The 20,455-nt window shown below is 41.0% G+C and overlaps 4 protein-coding genes across 22 annotated transcripts in view; 1 reads left to right on the plus strand and 3 right to left on the minus strand.

Annotated features, from left to right (window-relative positions):
* Window positions 1-20,455, plus strand: part of cac (calcium voltage-gated channel subunit cacophony) — a 400,227-nt gene that overhangs the window by 174,074 nt on the left and 205,698 nt on the right. The gene's annotated exons all lie outside the window — the stretch shown is intronic.
* On the minus strand, window positions 11,174-12,324 carry LOC140224358 (glucose dehydrogenase [FAD, quinone]-like). The gene has a single exon (XM_072299026.1). The coding sequence runs from the start codon at window positions 12,289-12,291 to the stop codon at window positions 11,527-11,529; it is 765 nt and encodes a 254-aa protein (XP_072155127.1). The 5' UTR covers window positions 12,292-12,324; the 3' UTR covers window positions 11,174-11,526.
* Window positions 13,837-16,026, minus strand: LOC140224381 (glucose dehydrogenase [FAD, quinone]-like). Its single transcript, XM_072299060.1, has 3 exons — window positions 16,019-16,026; window positions 14,687-15,293; window positions 13,837-14,004 (listed from the first exon to the last, which is right to left on the minus strand). Exons 1-3 carry the CDS (start codon window positions 16,024-16,026, stop codon window positions 13,837-13,839), a joined length of 783 nt encoding a protein of 260 aa, XP_072155161.1.
* Window positions 16,265-19,038, minus strand: LOC109032854 (glucose dehydrogenase [FAD, quinone]-like). Its single transcript, XM_019045163.2, has 2 exons — window positions 18,852-19,038; window positions 16,265-16,651 (listed from the first exon to the last, which is right to left on the minus strand). Exons 1-2 carry the CDS (start codon window positions 18,972-18,974, stop codon window positions 16,265-16,267), a joined length of 510 nt encoding a protein of 169 aa, XP_018900708.2. The 5' UTR covers window positions 18,975-19,038.

Below are 20,455 nucleotides of genomic sequence, written 5' to 3' on the forward strand. Positions count from 1 at the left end.
GGATCGAGTCAATTAGAGAAGTCGGACATGAAATTTTGAACTAAAACTGCAAATTTTTATGTTTATTTCGTCACATTTTAAATTTCAAGGGATGTTTATAGGACAAAATTTTACGAGGAAACCAATAGCACCACTTTTAGAACCTCAAAATTTTGTATAAACGGAGTTATGAGCGTTTAAAGTTTCCAAATTTTGTCCGACCTCTCCAATTGACTTGATCCACTGTGCGGCATTGCCATATTTCAACTCGCCTCCGGTCGATTAAATTTAATAGATAAACTATTCAATGATCATTGAATCGCTTTCTTATCCGGCACTCGAGGGTCTGAGATGTCAGCTTGTTTCTTTTGCACAATCGAAACTTTTTAGTTTCGCACTTTTTTACACATATTGCGACAACCTACGGGAAAAACCTCACAAAACTGAGCGTTCTACAACGATTATCCGACCAAATCTCCCAGACAATATCGAACCAAACCGAGGTCTGGGTAGCTTGACATTTTCAGTTTTAGAAAAAAAAAATTGCATTAAGAGGAATGGCGCGGCATATCAAACGTCAATGTTAATTAATTTGACCTTTTATGGACGTCATTTTTCTGCCGCCTGTTTTCAGCGAATCAAAGTATTCATATTTCCTCCCGAATCTCGTTGATTTCCATTCTCAACTTTTCTCACTCGGAAAATCCACCGAGCATCGGCACAATCACTTGTCAGCATGCACCAATTAACGTGTAGTTTGCACCATGTCAACGATAAGCGATATAATGCTGACGATTGTCCTACTGCTTTATTTCTGCCTGAGCGATTTGATACATTAACTTTATTGATATCAGGATTTGTTATTCCATGATCTCACTACACGCTAATTATACATAATTTTGAAAAAGCAAAAATCGGATTCTTGTTTTCTATTTTAACAAGAGCATATCTTCTTTAATTCAGACTTATGAATATCTAAATTCCGAGTCAGTTTTAACGATAGCGCAATTGGAAATTTTTTTTTTATTCTAACTAGATTCCATGGTTTACATTTGTTAAAATTACTGTTACCCCTTCTAGCATTTAATTTCCCTCCCCCCCCCCCCCAAAAAAAAAACCTCGTTCTTGCTTAGGACCCCACATAAACGGTTCAAAGAGTGTGAATTTATTGTGTTTGTTTCAAACCATACTCAAAATTGCACCACTTTGACAGCGTGACACAAATTATACGAACTTCCATATATCTTCAATTGAACGCGTTCGTGTTAAACGAAACTAGAGGCAGCTGGTAATGAAGGGACGTGCTCATTAGTCGAGGGCCGTAAGAATGAATGGGAATTATAAGGCGCCAGTGACGTCAGCGGCAAAGAAGCCGCCTTCTGTGTCGCTCGTGGTCCGCATTAACTCATGAGCCCTGTCCACAACACTCTGTTCCTATGCCCACGGCTCATGAGTGCCGCATTTAATTGGCACTTAGTTTCGTTTGACAAAATTTAAAATCCCAATTTTCCATTTCTCCAACCAAAGGGAATCATGCCCACTTCTACATTGTTTCTATTCAGCTTTCAATAGCACACCCCATATTTCCCACTCGTCTCACTGAAAGAAAGTATCACAATCCCAACCATACTCCTGGCTGATTTTGGCGCCAGTATTAGAGAAGCTGTACCAACCAGAAGTATGGTTGATCCAACCACACTTTCAGCTGACTCAACCCAACATCTAAGTGGTGCAACCACTCTTATAACTTGCGCCAAAATTGGCCAGGAGTGTTGTTGGGATTGTTATACTTTATTTTCCATGATAGTTCCATTCAGTGGAAATACGCCCAATGGAGAATTTGCAGGTGTCTGAAATTTGATGAATTTCGTGTTTAAGTGGAAACCACTGAGTGAACTGAACATGAGGATACCCTTGGTTCATGAATTGAACAACATTGGACAAGATATGACAAAATTATCCAATTTGCTAAAACACGTGTGTTTAGGAAAATGCAGCCAGATGACGTCACTGGGCGGTGCATTTTCTCACTTTTAAATCTATTTTAATACTATTTTCCATTTCAGAAACAAATTATAATAAATACTGTGATATCAGCTCTTTAAGCACTTTCAGATGCAGGAATAACATTTTTAGGTGGAAATTCTCCATTCATGGAGTGAATCATGTTTGATTTAAAAAAATCGCCTAGGTATTCAAATAGAGGTAGCCCAGTCTTGACAAATTGCGAGAATCTCCACCGAATAACCTCGCCAGATTCTCCTCACCTCATTCTCACGGTAATGAACTAACTGGGAACCCGGTGAACTTTTCTTTCATCCATACGTTGGATCTCCTTTCCCCATCCTCCCTCTTCACATCCTCGTCCCCCCGCTTCACCTCAGGCCGCAGCTTTTGTGCTCGCTTAACTAGTCATTAGGAGAGGCGAAAAAACGAGTCTTATCTATGACAGTGATGGAAAATAAAGACGCGTCGTTTTCTCGCGCTGTTGCCGGCTATATATGGATTGAGGCACTTTTATCTTAGAGTTTCTGCGACGATCTCCTTCAGAGGCCGACTACACTAAAAAGCGTCATAGGTATGATTTTGACACAATTAACCCAAATTAGCGGTGTGCATCAATTTAAATATGCCCTGTAAAAATAGATCTGTTGATAGGGCTTCTGCATTTTCTTTGTTACAACTATAGAAGTTTCTGTTATTAGGACAGAGCACTCTGTGCTCACAATCGTAGTCCTCTTTTCACAACAGAAAAGTTCCGTAAATATAACAAAGGAAGTGCAGGAATCGTAAGAGCAGAAGGTTCTGTCATCAGCATCGACTATTTTTTGCGTGTGGGTACTATACAGCAAACTTATTAAGCTGTACTCCAAATTATCGTAATTGGACTCAAATTAAAAACTCCCAGGGGATATTTTTGGTGGAATTTATGTTCATAACAAAACCAATACAAATAAGACCACTAATACTTTTCTCAACATATTTACCTGTGGGTACGGAGAATTTTGGCAAAATGAGATCATTAATTGGACCGCATTTTGCAATTAGGAACTATAATTTCTGGCTCGATGTAGAAACGACGTATGTATCATTAGTTTCCGTAAGAATATCAGTGTTTTTACGGATGAGCCAGAAAATACAGTTACGCATTGTAAAATACGGTCCAATTATTATCGCATACACGCAACGAAAAGAAGTTACGGGCTATATAGACATACCGTTCGTTCCGGGCTCTGAAGCCAAGATTTCCTGGTGCTGGAGCCGTAGTTTCGATTGCTCCGAGTACTATGCCCGGAACTTTCGGCCTCTGAGCCCGGAACGCGGACGGTATGTTTATATAGCCTGTAAGTACGGATTCCACGACCGGTGTTTTTTTTTTTTTTTTTCAGTGTGGTTAACGACATAGAGAATCCACGGCGACGGTAATTTTGATCATCGAGTATTTTCATCTATGTCAGAGAATCCATTTCAGAGAGATATACGCGTCCAATAGAGAGTGATTTTCTTTAAGGTATTATATGTGAAGCAATAACTTCAGGAAAGTGTGAGAAATGGTGAAGTTTTAATCGATATTTCCCCAACTGACACTATGGTAAAGATGATGGAAACCAGTGGCGTGGCAAGCTTTGCGATCTGTCGGTATTTCCCCATTTGAAGCCGTGGTAAATAATCGATTATCAAGGTGTTCGCTGCGAACACCCTAATAATCGATCTTTTTTCATAGGTTTAAATGGCATAACAATCGATATATCGCAATTTACGCCACGCCACTGATGGAAACATGATAAAATCTAATGCATGGAAAAAGAAAGAGAAATCGAAAAAGTTCGCGTGTTCATGGCTCAACCGGTTTACTTTCAGCCAGCGGTGACGAGGCGTGAATGATCGATTATCGATGTTTTCCCATTTGAAGCCATAGTAAAGAATCGATCAGGTGCATGTTGCGAACTCCCTGATGTTCGATCCGTTTCCATAGTTTAAAATGGCAGATCAATCGATACATTTGAAAGCACAACACGCCACCGAGCGTGGGACTGTCCTGCCCTCTTTGTGGGTCGCACTTGTTAAATGAATTTCATAACGCAGTCGGTGTGGACCGCAGGAGCAGAAAAGAACCTGGCGGTGGAGATGCATTATTCAACGGAGAACTCCAACTTTCGGATCCACGCGAGATTCCACGAAGACATAGCTTTATTCTCTTTTGACCCCTGGGAGGTATGCAATTCAACCAGCGAGAGGGTTCATCTCGAAACGCAGCTACGCTGTAAGGGTCAACGTCCGCGAGGGAAGATACTAGTACGGGGTTTAATACCTCGTTGAAGGCGCATCATCGCTCATGCTTCCCCTCCTTGAAGAATAAGGAAAAGGGAATTATTATGGAACGTTCTGTTTGACATGATAAACTTGTTCCGAGGAGTTTATTTCAGCTTTTGATGGCTCTTGCAGGAATGTCCCTCGATTATCTAGTACGTGTTACGGTATCTCGAAGCGATGATGAGGTACGCAATCAAGAAGAGCAACACTCCCGCGGTCATTCTGAAAGAAGTAGGATCAGTACCTTCTTGATAACCCATGTGCGATAAAATTCTCAGAGAACTTCAGGTAGTTTTAATGTAGTGAGGAATGTGTTTTATGCCTTGGACAAGAAAGCTCGAGTCGAAAATTACTTTCCTTATTGTTCAAGGGATTAATTGTACGGAAAAAAAACGGTTATGTGCTTTAGGGCCGTTCGATTATTACGTAACACACTTTGAGGAGGTAGGGGGAGGGAGGGTTGAGCCAGCGTTACGGTGCGTTACAAGGGGGGGGGGTGGGATAGGGTCAAGCCTAGCGGTGCCTAACAAATCTGAACTGGTAGAAACAAACTTGGAATTAAACTTGCAAAAAATTAAAATTTTTTGAAAATAAGCGGGGATTTTGCCAGCGTTAGGTAATTCAAAAGGGGGTGTAGGGCTGCGTTACGGGTGCGTTACAAGGGGGCAGGGGGTGAAAAATGGAAAAAAGTGCGTTACGCGATACTTGAACGGCCCCTCGTGCCTGGAGAGGTAGATTAGATGACATCTCCTGACTTTTAGGTTGGTATAAGTCCCACATCCTTAATACGCACTGGAAAAAAACACATTGGATCTATAGTCCAGACTCTTGAAAACATTGACAAGAAAAAATACTCTTGATTCAATCGGATTTTTGCTTGCATCAAAACGAAATCCGCTTAAATTAAGAGGCTTAGTTCTTGATTGAAGCTAGATTCTGATTGAATCAAGAGTACTTTTTCTTGTCGATGTTTTTAAAAGTCTGGACTCTAGATCCAATGTGTTTTTTTTTTCCCATGGCGATTCTCTGCGCGAAAGATGTACATTACGTGCTTTTAGAGGTGCCCAGGAGGTTTCCTCTCAAGATTTGTTACAAAAGGTGAGCGATGAGCAATAATTGGAGCACAAGCTGTATCATAAAATTTCCTTACTTCAATTTTTTAAAAAATGGTCGAATATACGTCCGAAATTTCCGAAAAAGGCCTCCCATGTTTCACGCACTGAATTTGAGGGTAGAGGATCAGCGCTACTGAGAGAGTGTACGACGACCTCATTTTTTTGCATCCAGCATACTCATATTGCACGTGCACCCACAAAAAATGCCTTACGTAGGAATGCGCATGTTAGATATTTTTTCGTATCAAGTTTCTGCGATTTTTTACGGCAAATCGGTAGATTTTCGGGATGTGGATTGCTTACTTTCAATTCATGAATGAATAAAGCATGGACATGGTTGAGCTTCTTTGCATGAAAAGACGTTTAAAATAACAAAATCAAGACATATTTAATACAATTGCATTTATATCGAGTCAATTTCTTTTCAATAATATAACGGGATTTATAATACCGGTGATTTGGGTATTTTAAACCCCAAAATACCTTTAAATCGACTTTATCTTCTAGGAATTCGACAGAATTTTTCCTTTCTTCGCTTAAATTTTTCCGTAGCACTTTTCCTCAAGAATCTGATAAGATTTTGCTTGAGGCGGATCTAAAAACTTAAATTTGTTCGAATAGCTTTCTAGATTCACAATACACGGTCTCGTCAAGGTGCGTCGTTGACCTTGCAGTGTTGGATCGTGAATTCTCCTGTTGTGCTGCTTGCCTTTTTTGAAATCTCTGTAAATGAAAACTAAAGGGGTGCAGTAGGTTTCAGACTACGCTTGTGAAATGAAAGCCATAGAAAAAAGCACTTGAAGTATTGCGCATCATGATCTAAAAAGGTCCTTCGATAAAAAAAGTGGAATTTTTCGAAATTACGAGTACCTGAAAAAATTGGTCAATGCGTTGGATGAATCGTGGAAAAATGATAGCTCATCAAAGGTCATTCGATGAAATATTTTATGAGGGCTTTTAAAAATCTGCAAAAGTGTATTTCAACAATATCAAGCCAAACGTCCACTCCACCTGACACCTAATTAAAAGTCAGGAGATGTCATGTGATCTACCTCGCCAGTCTCCAGGCATGACGAACGTGTCCTGCTATTGAAACTGCAGCCCCATGGGTACACTTGTAGGGTTATCTTTCATAATTTTACCCTATCCTCTCAACCAACGTATCATGAGTATGCTCAAAACAACCCTCCCTCCCGAATAAAATCATAAAATGCTACAAACTTTGATTGTGATGGACTGTGAATAACCTCATGGCAATGAAATAACCTTCAAAATACGATAAATGAAGGGAATTAGTGAGGAAAAACTTGTTTGTGTTTTTTCGCTGGGAAAATAGAAATTGAAGAATAACTTCCACCGCCCCTATCATAAGCAGCTCAACCCACGCGACTCATGGTGTGCTACCTTTGGTCGTTAAGCGGAGGCAAAAAATATTTTAATCGTATATTTCTTCCTGTGACAAAATGTATACATCTAGCGTTGAGAGGCTATTTTATAAACCGTTTGTCTGTTTGTTCTCCCTAAACAGACATAAGGAGAAAATGAGAATAAGAAGCCGGGAATTCTCAGGAGATCAAACTGTAATGTTTGAAATATTTAAGCCAGAGGAGAACGACAGCCGAAAATGCTCAAACGTACACAAATAAAATAAAAGTAAGGCAAACCCATCGCTAAAATGGGCGCACATGACGGAGATAAATAAAAAATGAGTCGGGGGAAAATAAATTCAAAATAATAATGCTGAAGAAACGTGAACATGAGGTAAGCCAGCCCCACGGCAGCAAGTATGAATGCTGGTAGGAGTTTCCAAGCATAGAATTACTCTGGATCCACCGCATAAATTTAGTCAACCCCTCCGTGTGAGTGACTCAAGCATGTGATCGTAATTCAATGAAGCAAGATGTGGGTTTGGAGGAATAACAGGGCTCAGAAAAGTCATGATCGGTTAATCCTTCTCATCAATTTTTTTTTCTCTTTTTTTTGTGTGCAGTTGAGGTTAAGTTTCAGACAACGGAAAAAAATTTGAGCCCATGATAATATAGACTTAGTTTTAAGGTTTGCAAACAAGTTTTTTTTTAATTCCAAAAGCACACACAGCTAGGGCAAAATTTTAGGATTATCCTTGATTCAGACGATACAATTTTTTTGGCTGCATGCTGGTCATGCCTGATTTTTATTCACCTAACTCATGTTGTGATGATTGTATAGTTTGCGCACATCACTAACCGGGATTCGGTGGCAAACCTACATTTTTTTTCGGTATACATGTTTCTCTAACAAAAAATAGCAAGAGTTTAAGACACTGGCTTCATATTCTCTTAAAAATATCACTCGGATCTATAGATAATGTTTTGCCAACCGAAAAAGCACCACAAGAAAAATCTGGAATGGATCATAAAAGCGATAAGTGAACTGCGCATTTCCCATGCTGTTTTTCTAGTCTGCTAGGAGGAAAAGGCTTCTAGGTGGTTTTGGTATTATTTTAATCTGTCTGCCCGATAAAATTTCTATTTTTTGTCCTATTTACATTCCAGGAAAAGTTTCTTTGTTGGATTGATTTCTTCAATTTTTCAACTTTTGTCAAGGAATGATCTCGAGGCGAGCTCCGTGCTTTTAAATTTCCGAATTTTGACCTACATTTTCCAGCATGTAACAAAGCAGTAAACTTCCATAACAGCGGAAAAGTTCATGAAAATTCTACTAAGTACTTTCCAAGGAAATATCCTACTTCCAGTCTATAATAGATCATATTCAATTTATCAAACTGGTGAGATAGTATCGATATCGATTGGTTCAACATAACCTAACATAAAACTAGCCTCAAAAGTCAATTGAGCAATCTGAGGGAACGAGGTTTTTTGATTTTTTATTCGTATGAGTACACTACGGCGATGAAAAGCGAAATCGTCGTTAATTTTCTCATTTTCAGCTTTGCCAACTTGAATCCTATAATTTTCGTTTGAGGTTATGTTTTATTGTTTTGAATCAAACGATACCTCGAACCATCATCGAATACGATCCATCGGATAAACGAGGCCGAGAAAAATATTCCGCACACCTTTAACCACACGAAGTGCGAAGTCTCGAGAAGTAGGCCAAGTGTCACCTGTTGCTTGAGTCGAGGCGGACTATTGCAAGCCCTGTTTGTTTAGTTTCTTTATCGCGCAACACGTCTGCTCTACTTAATATTCATTTCCTCCTCTCCTTTTTTTGCTTCACTCACTCCTTAAACGACAGAGAAGAGGGTGAAAGTTCTCCTGAACGCCCTCCTGTGCTCCTTCAAAGAGGAAAATAGAAGTGCCAGTTTTTAAGGTAAAAAAAAGTTAGTTTGATTCTATACAGTGTTGAATCAGAATATACAGTTTACAAGCACCAACAGAAATATAAACACTTACGACGAAGTTTTGCACTCGCGCGCTTACACTTCTCCAACATCCATAATATCAACCGAACGCAACATGTTTTTCCGTGTTACGCTGGAAAATTGTTTGAACTTCATGAGAGAGTTTTAACAGGATAAGTGCAAGCTTTTTTAAAGAAATGATTGGCAATATCCCATCAATTTAGAAAATCGAAATCTTGTACGGGTTTCTGCATCAGTTGTCTCGACTCTATCGATGAACTTTATGTGGGTAAAGCTGCAAAGTGAACATGAGTGCCTTCAATTGGTGTGAACGCAACACGCGCATGTACACCAGAACATCTTGAATTCAGACACGATGTAGAATTCGAAGTGATCATCAGCGAGAACTTGATTTAATCGTTCCATCTCAAAGAAACATGTTTTTAATACTTTTTATAAGCTTTTTAACATGTATAATACTGTCTTACAAGATGCAATTTACCAGATGACCTCTGGGTCGATAGACAGAAATGATCAGCTGTCGCAGAGCGCCCGGTTTCGCGGTAAAAGCGACTTGTATTTATGTATGCACGTTTATTTGGTGCTTTTAAAATCTATGCCATTAACACCTTAGAGAAGAGTTCATAATAGTGTAGTACACAACATTAAAAGATAGGACAAGGAAAGAATACATTACATTTGGAGATTAATTCGTTTCAAAAAGAGGGGGATTTCATGAAAAAAACTTTGAAAGTAAAGTATTGAGATCAGAAAGTGGAGGGAAAATTTTGGATCTTAATTGTTGGTAGGGTAAGGTAAGTTATTAAAACATGGCTAACTGAGAGGGGGACATTACAAGAGATGCAGGTTAGGAGGTGTGGACTTTCTTAATTGTGTATTGGTGGGTAAAAGACGTGTGTCCAATGCACAGCCTGGTAAGTTTTACTTGATCCACACTTGGTAGACCAGAAAATTGGGGGAATATGGACATGGAAGGATTTTTTTGTTGGCAATTACTGTTCACGGATGTTGCCAATTTGTGAAGATTTCTTATGTCTGTGTGTATGTATGCATGTATAATACTTTCCGTCAGAATTTTACTTCGGAACTCGCTTCGACATAAACTTCGATCGACATAGTTATTGTATATGAATCCAAAAATGTTAGTATTATTACGAAAGAGAAGAACGGATAAACGGTGTACAAGTACTTGCATTCATAAATTGAACAAGCAGTAAGCTCCAACGCATTCGCGTCGGAAAGCGGCTCTGGCGACGGTAGTTGTAGTCAAGAATGAGGGCCTAGACACATTTTGTCATTGATGTACAATCCGACAACTGTCGATTCATGTTTGACTTCTTCACGACTTCTTCTCGAACTTCTTCACGAAATCACACACACAACGAAGAACGAGGCGCTACGGACGAGTCCGTCCAGGACAAGTTAAAAAATTTCCCATGAGCCTAGTGACGTAGGTTAAGGGGCCCGTTCGCCAAAACTAATCGGAACTTTATGAATAAATTGCTTCATTTAAAAATCAAAACAATATCGAATTGCGATATATTACACGGATAAGATAGGGCTATGTCCTGTCGTAAGCGGCGACATAGAGTCGATGTCATTTCAATAATCGCCCCGATGGCCACGATAGTTGTTAAACGTTTACGGTTTCCTTGGTAACCCTTGTTTGCTATCAGCTGATATCGAGTAATATGCCTAGGAAGCTCCAACCACTGCATTCTTCCAAAAAACCGCGAAAACTTTAAAATTCAAATTTTCAAATTTTGAACGTAAAGTACATTTTTTCCATCACGAGATTAAAGCACAGACAAGTTTTGAATTATTGACTATATCACCATGATTCCAAAAATACACTACACAACATAGCATTGGCTAACAATAAAACAATATGCAATAAAATAAAGTCATGACAAGGTACATAGTCGAAAATGGCGCCGATTCCCATCAACCAACGCGCGGTCTCTCCAATGTAACATGGTCCATTGATACTCCCTAGCTGGGACCGTCCGGAATAGCAGCTCTAGTGCAAGCACCAGAGCCGCTAAAAAGCAGTCAGCTCTTATGAGCTAAAGTTCAGTGTCCTAGGTATGTCAGTGAAACTACTCGGGGTTTCAGGACATTCCGTCAACGATGTTTTGTCCGCGCACCTGTTTTTTGCAGTAGTTTAAGTACACGCGTAAAATAAGCAACTGTGACTTGGTCCAAGCGTCATATTTTTGTCCGTCAGTTTCATTTCGTGGGGTCAAAAAACTTGGATTTTTGGGAACTTTGAAAGTTGAAGTTTAGATTCAATCGAAGTCGAGTCTCAATCTCCTGAACCGAAATTTTGACCAGGCGAATCGAAATTTTGTTTTGAAAAACCGAATCGTTCAATCAGAGTGGATCACCGAACGCTCAGCTTGGATCAGTTTTTTTTTTCTTTGCTTTTTTTCTTTTTAACTCAGGTCTTTTGACTAACGAAGGACCCGCCGGTCTTGGCCTCGCTGTTACAACCTACGAGATTTATTTTTAATCGCACGTGGATTTTTAGCTGCCCTCCGAAAAGATACATGATGAGGTCTCCATCAGTGGCGAGGTGTGAAGTATCGACTATCGATATTTCCTCATTTAAGGCTTCGACAAAGAATCGATTATTCAGATTCTTGTTGCAAACATCCTGTTGAGCGATCATTTTCCATAGGTTTAAATGGCAGATCAATCGATATATCGCAAAGCACGCCACGCCACTGGTCTCCAAAAACGTTTGGTTCCACCTCACGAGTTCCAATCCTCCTTGATCATGTCAGCCCCCTTCTCGGCGACCATAATCGTCGGGGCATTCGTGTTCCCACTGGGCACCGTCGGCATGACACTGGCATCGACAACGCGCAACCCTCGCAGCCCCAACACCCTCAACCTCGGGTCAACCACCACCCCCATGGCACACGTCGACGTTGGGTGATAGAACGTCATCGTGAAATGCCTGATCGTACACTCCAGGTACTCGTCCGAAAAAATATCATGCGAATCGCACCCCGGAAACGGCCAAGGCAGTGGCGTCGCGTTCAAGGCCTTGAAGGGCGGCGTCTCGACCAACCGGAGGGCCGCCTTCATCCCCTCGACGAGCACCTCCACGTCCTCCCGCTCAGCCAGGTAGTTGGGGTCTATAAGGGGATGATCGAAGGGGTCGCGACTTCGCAGCCGAACTGAGCCGCGACTTAGGGGACGCAAAAGCAACGGGAGGATGGCGAAGAGGTTCTCGTCTTGGAGGTTCGCGTATGGGGTGTTGTTGAACAAGTCCGGTCGCAGATTGAAGGCTTGGCCCATGGGATGGTTGTTTGAGTTGTACATGCTCAGTGGGGTGAAGTGGAATTGGATGTCGGGGAAATCTCCCGAAGGATCCGCGAACTTGGTGTTGATGAAGGCGAGACCCTCCACGCCACCCAGTGATGTGAGAGGTCCGTCGGCTTCGAGGATGTACTGCAGCACGCTGTCAGGGGTCTGCGTGTCTGTTGGCTTCAGTGTGATCGGTTGGTCCATCCGGAAGGTCAGAGAGCCCACGCTTAGGTGGTCCTGTGGGTTGTCAAAAAAAGAAAAAAAAAGAAAATTACGATCACATATCGATAGCTACAGAGCTACACCACGTACCTCCATTGCGGTGTTTCAAAAGCTCTGCTCCCGGATTATTTTTTGGAAGAGGTACAAGTCAGTTTTATCGCTTGTAATTTATGCAGAATGTTCCATCAATAGAGAGGAAAAATCAAAGAAGCTTTTAAAAATATTTGTTGATTCGTTTTCCAGGAAAATGAAATGTGACAAGAAGTCTATTACATAGCATACCTACATAGATACGTGGTCCCTTTTTTAGCCATCGATATATGTTACGTTACGAGGTGTCTGAAAACTGGAATAAATAATACATTTAATTTAAACAAGTTATAAAATTAATATTAAATGGACATTTTTTTAAATACAGAATTTCTGGCATTGCGCTACTTCTAATTGTAAGATTGTAGGTGTTATTTCATCTTGCAAGAAAGTCTAATAATTTAAATGATTTCTGTTTCTATACGGAACAATTGTTATTTCCATGAAAAAACCATCATGTAAATTTCCGTGTTACATCCCACTATTCATTCCCCCTATTCACAGTTGAGAAACACACTTCAAAATCATGAGATGAAAAACGCTGACTCCGCGAGTTCAAATATCAGAACCGAACTCAACAGTGCGGCTAGCGCAAGAACGAGTTAGCGCCTACAAGACTGCATAGATACTACATCACTACACGCATTGCGCGTACGAACCGTGATGTACGTGCAATGCGTGAAGTATCCTCCGTGTGTACGCGCAATGCGAGAGGTATCCATGCAGTCTTGTAGGCGCTAACGCTCGTTCATTTGTATAAATTTACCACTCGAACATTCAATGGCTAAAGTGCGAAACCACGGATCTTCATTGCGGCGTTTCAAACTTTCCGGTCCTATTTAATTTCATTTTTCTGGAGAGAAACAAGCCAACTTCGCGGTTTGAAATTTAAGTAGACTATTTTGCTAACGGAGAGGAAAAATCAAGAAAGGTTTTAAAAAATTATGTTATTAGTCTTATACTCATTACAGCAGCGAATCATTTTAATCAATGAAAGGATCAATTGGACTGCAATTTGCGATTTGGAACTATCAATTTTGGCTCTTCTGGAAAAACACTTAAGTGCATAGGGAAACTAATGGCACGTACGTTGTTTTTATACCGGGCTAGAATTTATAGTTTTAAATTGCAAAATGTAGTCCAATTTTCGAAACTAATTTGTTTGATTTCAATCGGATTTTGTCAAAATTGTTATTTTATACTTCCAGTGTGTCTTTGAACCTCCTTTAATCACACTGTCAGCCAAATTAGGCCTCATAGGGAATAGACCTGTTAAAATGACGACTATCAGAAGGGCTTATTGTCCTGCTAGTAGTTCCTTATTGCAAAATGTCGTTAAAATGACATAAAATCTGTAACCTGCACTGGAAAAAAGAATCAAAATCCCAACCATACTCCTAGCTGATTTTGGTGCCAGACATCAGAGTAGTCGCACAATTAAGCCAGAGGTATGGTTAAATCAGCTGTAACTGAGGTTGGATCAATCATACCTCTAGCTGCTGCACTCACAGTCAGCATAAGTGTGGTTGGATTGACTGTACCACTTGCTGGTGCTTTTCCACTTCTAGCTAGTTCAACTACTCTTATGGCTAGCGCCAAAATCAGCTGGAAGTATAGCTGGACATATTTCTATCAAACGGCTTTATGTGGAGGTGAGAAATATGGGGTGTGCTAGTCAGTTCTCTGGCCGTAAGAGTGAATGAGAATAGTAAAGCGCCAGTGACTTCAACGGAGATGGTTGCCGCCGCGCAGCTCCCTCGTTGGTCATTAACTCATGAGCCCTGTCTACAACACTCTCGTGCCATGCCCGCGCGCGGCTCATATATCCTGCATTCAGTTGCTACATAGTTCTCTTTGCTGAATTTAAAATCCCGCTTTTCCAATTCTTCAAAAGGAATCACGCCCACTTTTACATTGTTTCTTATCCAGCTTTCTAGAGCACACTCCATATTTTTCACCTGCACACAGGATTGCAATTTTTCATGAAAATTAAAATCTTGAAATTTCAGAAAAATATGAAAAATATTGAAAAATATTTTTCCAAATTAAATGCGAAATTTAATGAAAGGTGACTGGTTTTTGCTCATTGGTGTTCTTTGTGTGTGTTGGATGCCCAACCTCTGAAAATATGTTTCATATTTTTCACAATTTTCTGAAATTTCATATTTCACGGAAAATTTCAATATTTCATATTTTTCATTTCACTTGTGCAACACTGCCTGCACATAGTTCAGTTTGATAGAAATACAGCTAGTTGAGATTGTGATACTTTTCTTTCAGTGTGTACCTGTAGGTTGTCGCCGACCGGGAGGTCCTTAACCATCTTGATCCCGAGCCCTTTCAGGTGCTCCTTGGGGCCGACGCCAGACAGCATGAGGATCTGCGGGGACCCGATCGTCCCTGCGCTAAGAACGATCTCCTTCCTGCTCTTGACCAGGTGCTTTTTGTTGTCCTTGACGAAGAACACGGACCTGGCCCGCGGCGTCGATTCCCGGTGGTCGAAGCCGATTCTCGTCACGCGGCTGTTCATGGAGACGCTCAGGTTGGGACGCTCTCGGACGGGGAGGAGGAACGCCTTGGCCACGCTGCACCGCGAGCCGTTGCGGATGGTGCCCTGTGGAACGGAGAACCCCGTCTGGTTCCGCCCGTTGATGTCGACGACGCCGTAGCCCAGATGTCGCCCGGCCTCCAGGAAGACTTCGGCCAGTTGAGAGATGAAGGGGGCGTCTTGGACGCTCAAGTACCCGCCGGCTGCGTGATAAGGTGTTTTCAGGAGCTCGGGGTTCGAGTTGTCTTCTGATTTGAGGAAGTACTTCTTGACCTGGTAAAAGAAAGAGCACTTGGACGTATTTCTGCCCAACGGAACCAGAGACAGGTGGGAAAGAAGGGGCGTGCTCGTTAGTCACACTCGAAAAAAAACACATTGGATCTAGAGTCCAGACTCTTAAAAACATCGACAAGAAAAAATACTCTTTATTCAATCAGATCTAAGCTTAATTCAAGAACCAAGCCTCTTAATTTTAGCGGATTTCATTTTGATCCAAGCTTAAATCTGATTGAATCAAGAGTCCTTTTTCTTGTCAATGTTTTCAAGAGTCTGGACTCAAGATCCAATTTGTTTTTTTTCTAGTGCGAGGGTCGTAAGAATGAATTGGAATCATAAAGCGCCAGTGACGTTAGCTGTGGCGAGCGCTACGTGGCTCCGCGCGGTCAGCATGAAGTCATCAGCCCTGTACCCAACGCTATTGTTACATGCCCATGGCTCATGAGTGCCGCATTCAGTTGGCACATAGTTCCGATTGACAGAATGTAAAATTCCGCTTTTCATGTCTCCAAAGGGAATCACGCCCACTTTTACACTGTTTCTTTCACAGCTTTCTAGAGCACATTTCATATTTCCCATTCGTCTGCAGTTCCGTTTGACAAAAATACGTCCAATTAAGGAAATTCAAATTTTGAGTCTCTTTACAGATCGGACGACAAAGAATGGCCGTAGGTCATAGGTTCTACACTGTCCATCAATTTATGTTCCCCTGATGGTAGAGCGTGGCTGGTAGTGGTGACCAGTTAGACCGACTTTGACAGAAGTCACATTTCGGCAAATATGGGTCACACATACATGGCCATACATTCATGAGGGGAGGGGGGGGGGGGGTTGGATGAGGCGAGCGTCACGTTATTTCATTTTTACGTGTGAAAAGATAGGGACCGACGTCGCAAATGCGTTACGAGGGGTGTGAAAAATCTGAAATTTATCGTTACGTATTTATGAATAATCCTTCAACTTCGTGGTGGTGTTTTGAAGTGCGAAGGACCCACTGGTCGATCCGCTTGGCGGTAGGTGGGGGAAGGGGTAAAGGACCCTCTAGTTTTCAATTACCTGCTCGTAGCCCCAGCCGTGGTTGCCGAGGTGCTGCCAATAATCGTAGTCGCTGGGGTTGCCGCGGACGTAGAGCATGAAGTTGATGACGCTGGAACCGCCGACGACGCGGCCGCGTGGCCACTTGCAGACGCCGTCGTTCATGGCCAGGCAGTAGCTCTGCCCGGCGGAGGGTGGCGCGGTGCGGAACTGCCAGTCGAGGGTGGAGTCCCGGAGACTCCCCGCCAGAAGTGGGATCTGGGCCTGGGGTGTCTCCGGGCCGCCCGCCTCCAGGAGCAGCACCGTCCAGTTCCCGACCTCGGAGAGCCGGTTAGCCAGCACCCCGCCGGCCGAGCCCCCGCCGATGATCACGAAGTCGTACTCCGCCGACAGCTGAAACATCAACAAATCCATTCAAAAGTGCTTACATTTTGGCGTATCTGTAACGCCGACAATCGTTATGTAGTAATGGAGATGTTGCATGTGTGCGGGATTTACGATTTGACAATTGATTCTTATGTAAAAGTTTGCGAGAAACACGACGTTGCCACTGGTTTTCTCTGTAATCAACTCCCAAGCTCAGGAAAAGCTCTCAAGTTGAGGCCAAAATGGAGGGGATATTTCACGCTATCCTGAGAGTCCACCTCTACATCAAAACAAACTCTCCATGCAAAGATAGGGAGCAAATACATTAGCAGTGATGCCGTGTTTTCAGTTTTAGAGTCCCCAAATAAAGTGACAGCTCTGTCAATGTATTTGCTCCCTTTCTTTGCATGGAGAGTTCTTCTTGATGTAGAGGTGGACTCTCAGAATAGCGTGGGATATCCCCTCCATTTTGGCCTCAATTTGAGAGCTTTTTTTTAGCTTGGGAGTTGAGTTCAGAGAAAACTAGTGGCACCATTGTGTTTATCGCGAACTTTTGCATAAGAATCAACATTCAACAGTCAAATCGCAAATTCCTCACACATGCAACATCTCCATTGAGTACCTACATAGGAAGAGGATGACGGTAATTTTGAGGTTGGATCATGGAGCTTTTAGGGCCCAAAAAGACAGCGAACCTATGAATTAAAATCACCCAGAGTGATTTATTATAGACACTATTAGTGCCACGTTACAGTCAGTGTCACTTGTATCGAATTGGATCCAAAGAATGAAACGTAACCTCACATTAACTAACCCCCCCCCCCCCCGCCCTGTCAATCATCCAAATTTCACTATTTCACTGTCATAAAAGATAGGTATGGTGTCTCTCCTTCCCCGCTCCCTTCTGAAACTGCGTCAACTGACCGGAAAAACTCGAGGATAAAATGGAATTCAATCACACAGGAACTTTCATGGTTAAAAGCACTTTTTCTTACACCGATTCTTATTCCAAACTGCGCTAATCATATCTGAAATTATCACGTTTGATGTTTGAATAGTAGGGTTATGTTTCATTGTTTGGATCCGGTTCGATACGATTGATGACGGCTGTGACACGGCATTAATAACGTCTATTACAATTGCTACGACCTGTCGCGCCGTTTGTAAAACACGTTTTTGACTTAGTTTTGGCATAACTTCACTCATTTTGGCGGGATGACGCTAGTGTATGAACATTCTTAGCTGTCTTGGTTTAATATTGGAATTTGGAGATTGGCAAAGGCATTTTTGTGAGTTGGTTGCCCTTTTTGGCCCTGAGAGCTCCATATTTCGAAATATCCGTACCCTCACTATATGTACTGTAGGTAGGTATCTAGTGATGGTTGGATTTGCATGGGCGTTATCATAAAAAATGGACGGTGAAATTATGAACACGTATCTTAATTGAGATGTTTCAGAATCTCATCTCTCACTATCTGTCTCTACCGGCGAGCAAATGAATATCAGTCCTCGTATAATTTTCACAGAATGTTTTTTACGCAGAGAACTTAATTCATGGAAGTTTCAAAGAACCACGTTGATTAGTTTTTTATGAGGAAAATGAGGGAGAATGTGTCAATGAGTTGGTATAAAAACTCTACTGCTAAAAAATACTATTACCTAGAAAATGTGTCCATCAGTTCAAAGCTCCCAAACGAACTCTTGTTTGAGGTGCTAGCTGATGACGTTGTTCGTTTTTTTGCAACAAAATTCGTTGGTTCTCACCTCTTTTGATAGTTTTTAATTGTTTTGGCTTGTGTGATATGTTTGACGTCTGAGGAAAAAATGTAGTGATTGAATCATTCATAGCGTGTCTCTAATGCACTCTGTTGATGCAAAACTACTTCGGAAAACATTGAAAGTATGAAGGAATTGTATTCTGCCAATTAATTTTTCTCTGTTTTTATTTGCCGAAAGTTGCTTCATTTTTATTTACATATTTCTTCATTTTTTAAAAATTAATCGGTTAACGGGAGATAGTTGATTAGTCTCTTTTCTAAATCGAAGGAATATAATTCAAATGGGTTACAGCTTGGTAACTTTGAAAAGATAATATCATAAAAGATCATGTCATGAAAAAAAGCCTACTCTCATGATTATGTTACTTCCGTGTGAGATCGGAAGAGGTAATTTGAAACTTCTGGATGCTCGCTTTCGCTGAATGTTGACTAATTGCCCTATTTGTTACCTGTTGAGCATCCTGCAGTTGAGAGCCGGGGTCTGGGAGAAGTCTATTGTACAGTGTCAATGCGACTGCAACAAGAGACGCAAAGCAAGAGGACTGCCATCCGGGTAAAGTTGCAGAGTACATCGTATGGACCCCGTTTCATTCAGCTAGAACATTTCTGCGAACGAATGAATTGAGAAAAACCTATGAGTATTCAGTTGTGCAGAGTAGGTAGTGCGCGTGCATACATCCCATCGCATCTGCTTTTTCCTAATGCATATTTCTAAAATGAATTTGAGAAAATGTAGTCTGGTTAATGTATGGGTGCATCTCGTCATTTTTCAGAAAAAGTTCCACAAACTTTTTTATTTTTCCAATTGCTTCTCAGGAATAATTTGTAATTATTGATACACTTCACGGAATGGAAAAAAATATGTTTACCAATAAATTCCATCATGTCTAATTCTAAGTATTTTGCACGATAAAAAACTTCAAATACGAGCAAACACTGATCAAGGAAATTGTGTATCATCCGCCTGTATATAATCAAAGGGTACCATTTTAGTTAAAGTGTTTCTGAAGCTGTGCAACCTCTCATTAGCTTCAAAAAATACCAAATGTATGTGCAGCAATAACATCGACACAATCACTTCTCTTTTGGTATAAAAACAAAACCCTTATGGTATTCTAGGAATTTTTTAGATGAAGATTCATGCTTTTATTAAAAGCATTGTAATCAAGCCGATTCTTCTCTGGTAAATATGATCTATTTATCATGGCAAGATATTTCAATTTGCTATTATGAATCATGTGCGATCATGATAAGGTGTTATGCTTGTGAGTGTCATGTGTTTGTATTGTGTACGTGACTGTTATTGCCATAAAAACAGTATTGCCATTTTGCAAAAATCGCCACTGAATTGCACAATCCCAGCATAATTGAAATGTTCTATATTGACTGCCTTCAGCAGGAAGGAACCATGTCACATCAGCCATCGTCAAATTTATCTGGGCAATTTAATTTTTTACATAAAATCGGTAGTGCGGATTTTTGTGAAAATTTCAGTGAATTTATCGTATAATACGGAGAAAATTCCTTGAAATATTTGAAGGAATCCGCACAAATGTGCGCTTGTAAAAAATTAAATTGCTTAGTTAAATTTGACGGTAGCTGATGTGGCTTGGTTCATTTCCGCTAAACGTGGTCCATGTTTAAGTAGCTATGTTGCAAAATTCTTGCATGCATTCATGGAGTGTAATAGTTATCCCTTTTTACACGTATTTTTTACTCTTCACTTACCGTTTTACCGTGGGGTGGCAAAAAGTGAGTAGTCCGTAAGGAGACATTGAACCAATTTTGAAAATGTCCATTCATTTTTGAAACTCCTTTCTCTATGAAATGTCTCAAACCACGCATAGTAGTATCCTCACTCAAGGATTCTCCCCAAACTGCAGAATCCAATAGTGCGTCTGTAATATTTACGAAGTTTCATGTTTCCGAGCGGTTCATTGCACTTCCTTTTTTTTTCACCATTTTGCAACTTTGTTCCACCACACACGAGTATTTTATTCACAGTTTGAACCACAAGCTTCCATTAAAGTCCAGCTTCGGAGGAAGTTCAAAG

This window comes from Bemisia tabaci, chromosome 4, assembly GCF_918797505.1.
Source record: "Bemisia tabaci chromosome 4, PGI_BMITA_v3".
NCBI classification, from domain to species: domain Eukaryota; kingdom Metazoa; phylum Arthropoda; class Insecta; order Hemiptera; family Aleyrodidae; genus Bemisia; species Bemisia tabaci.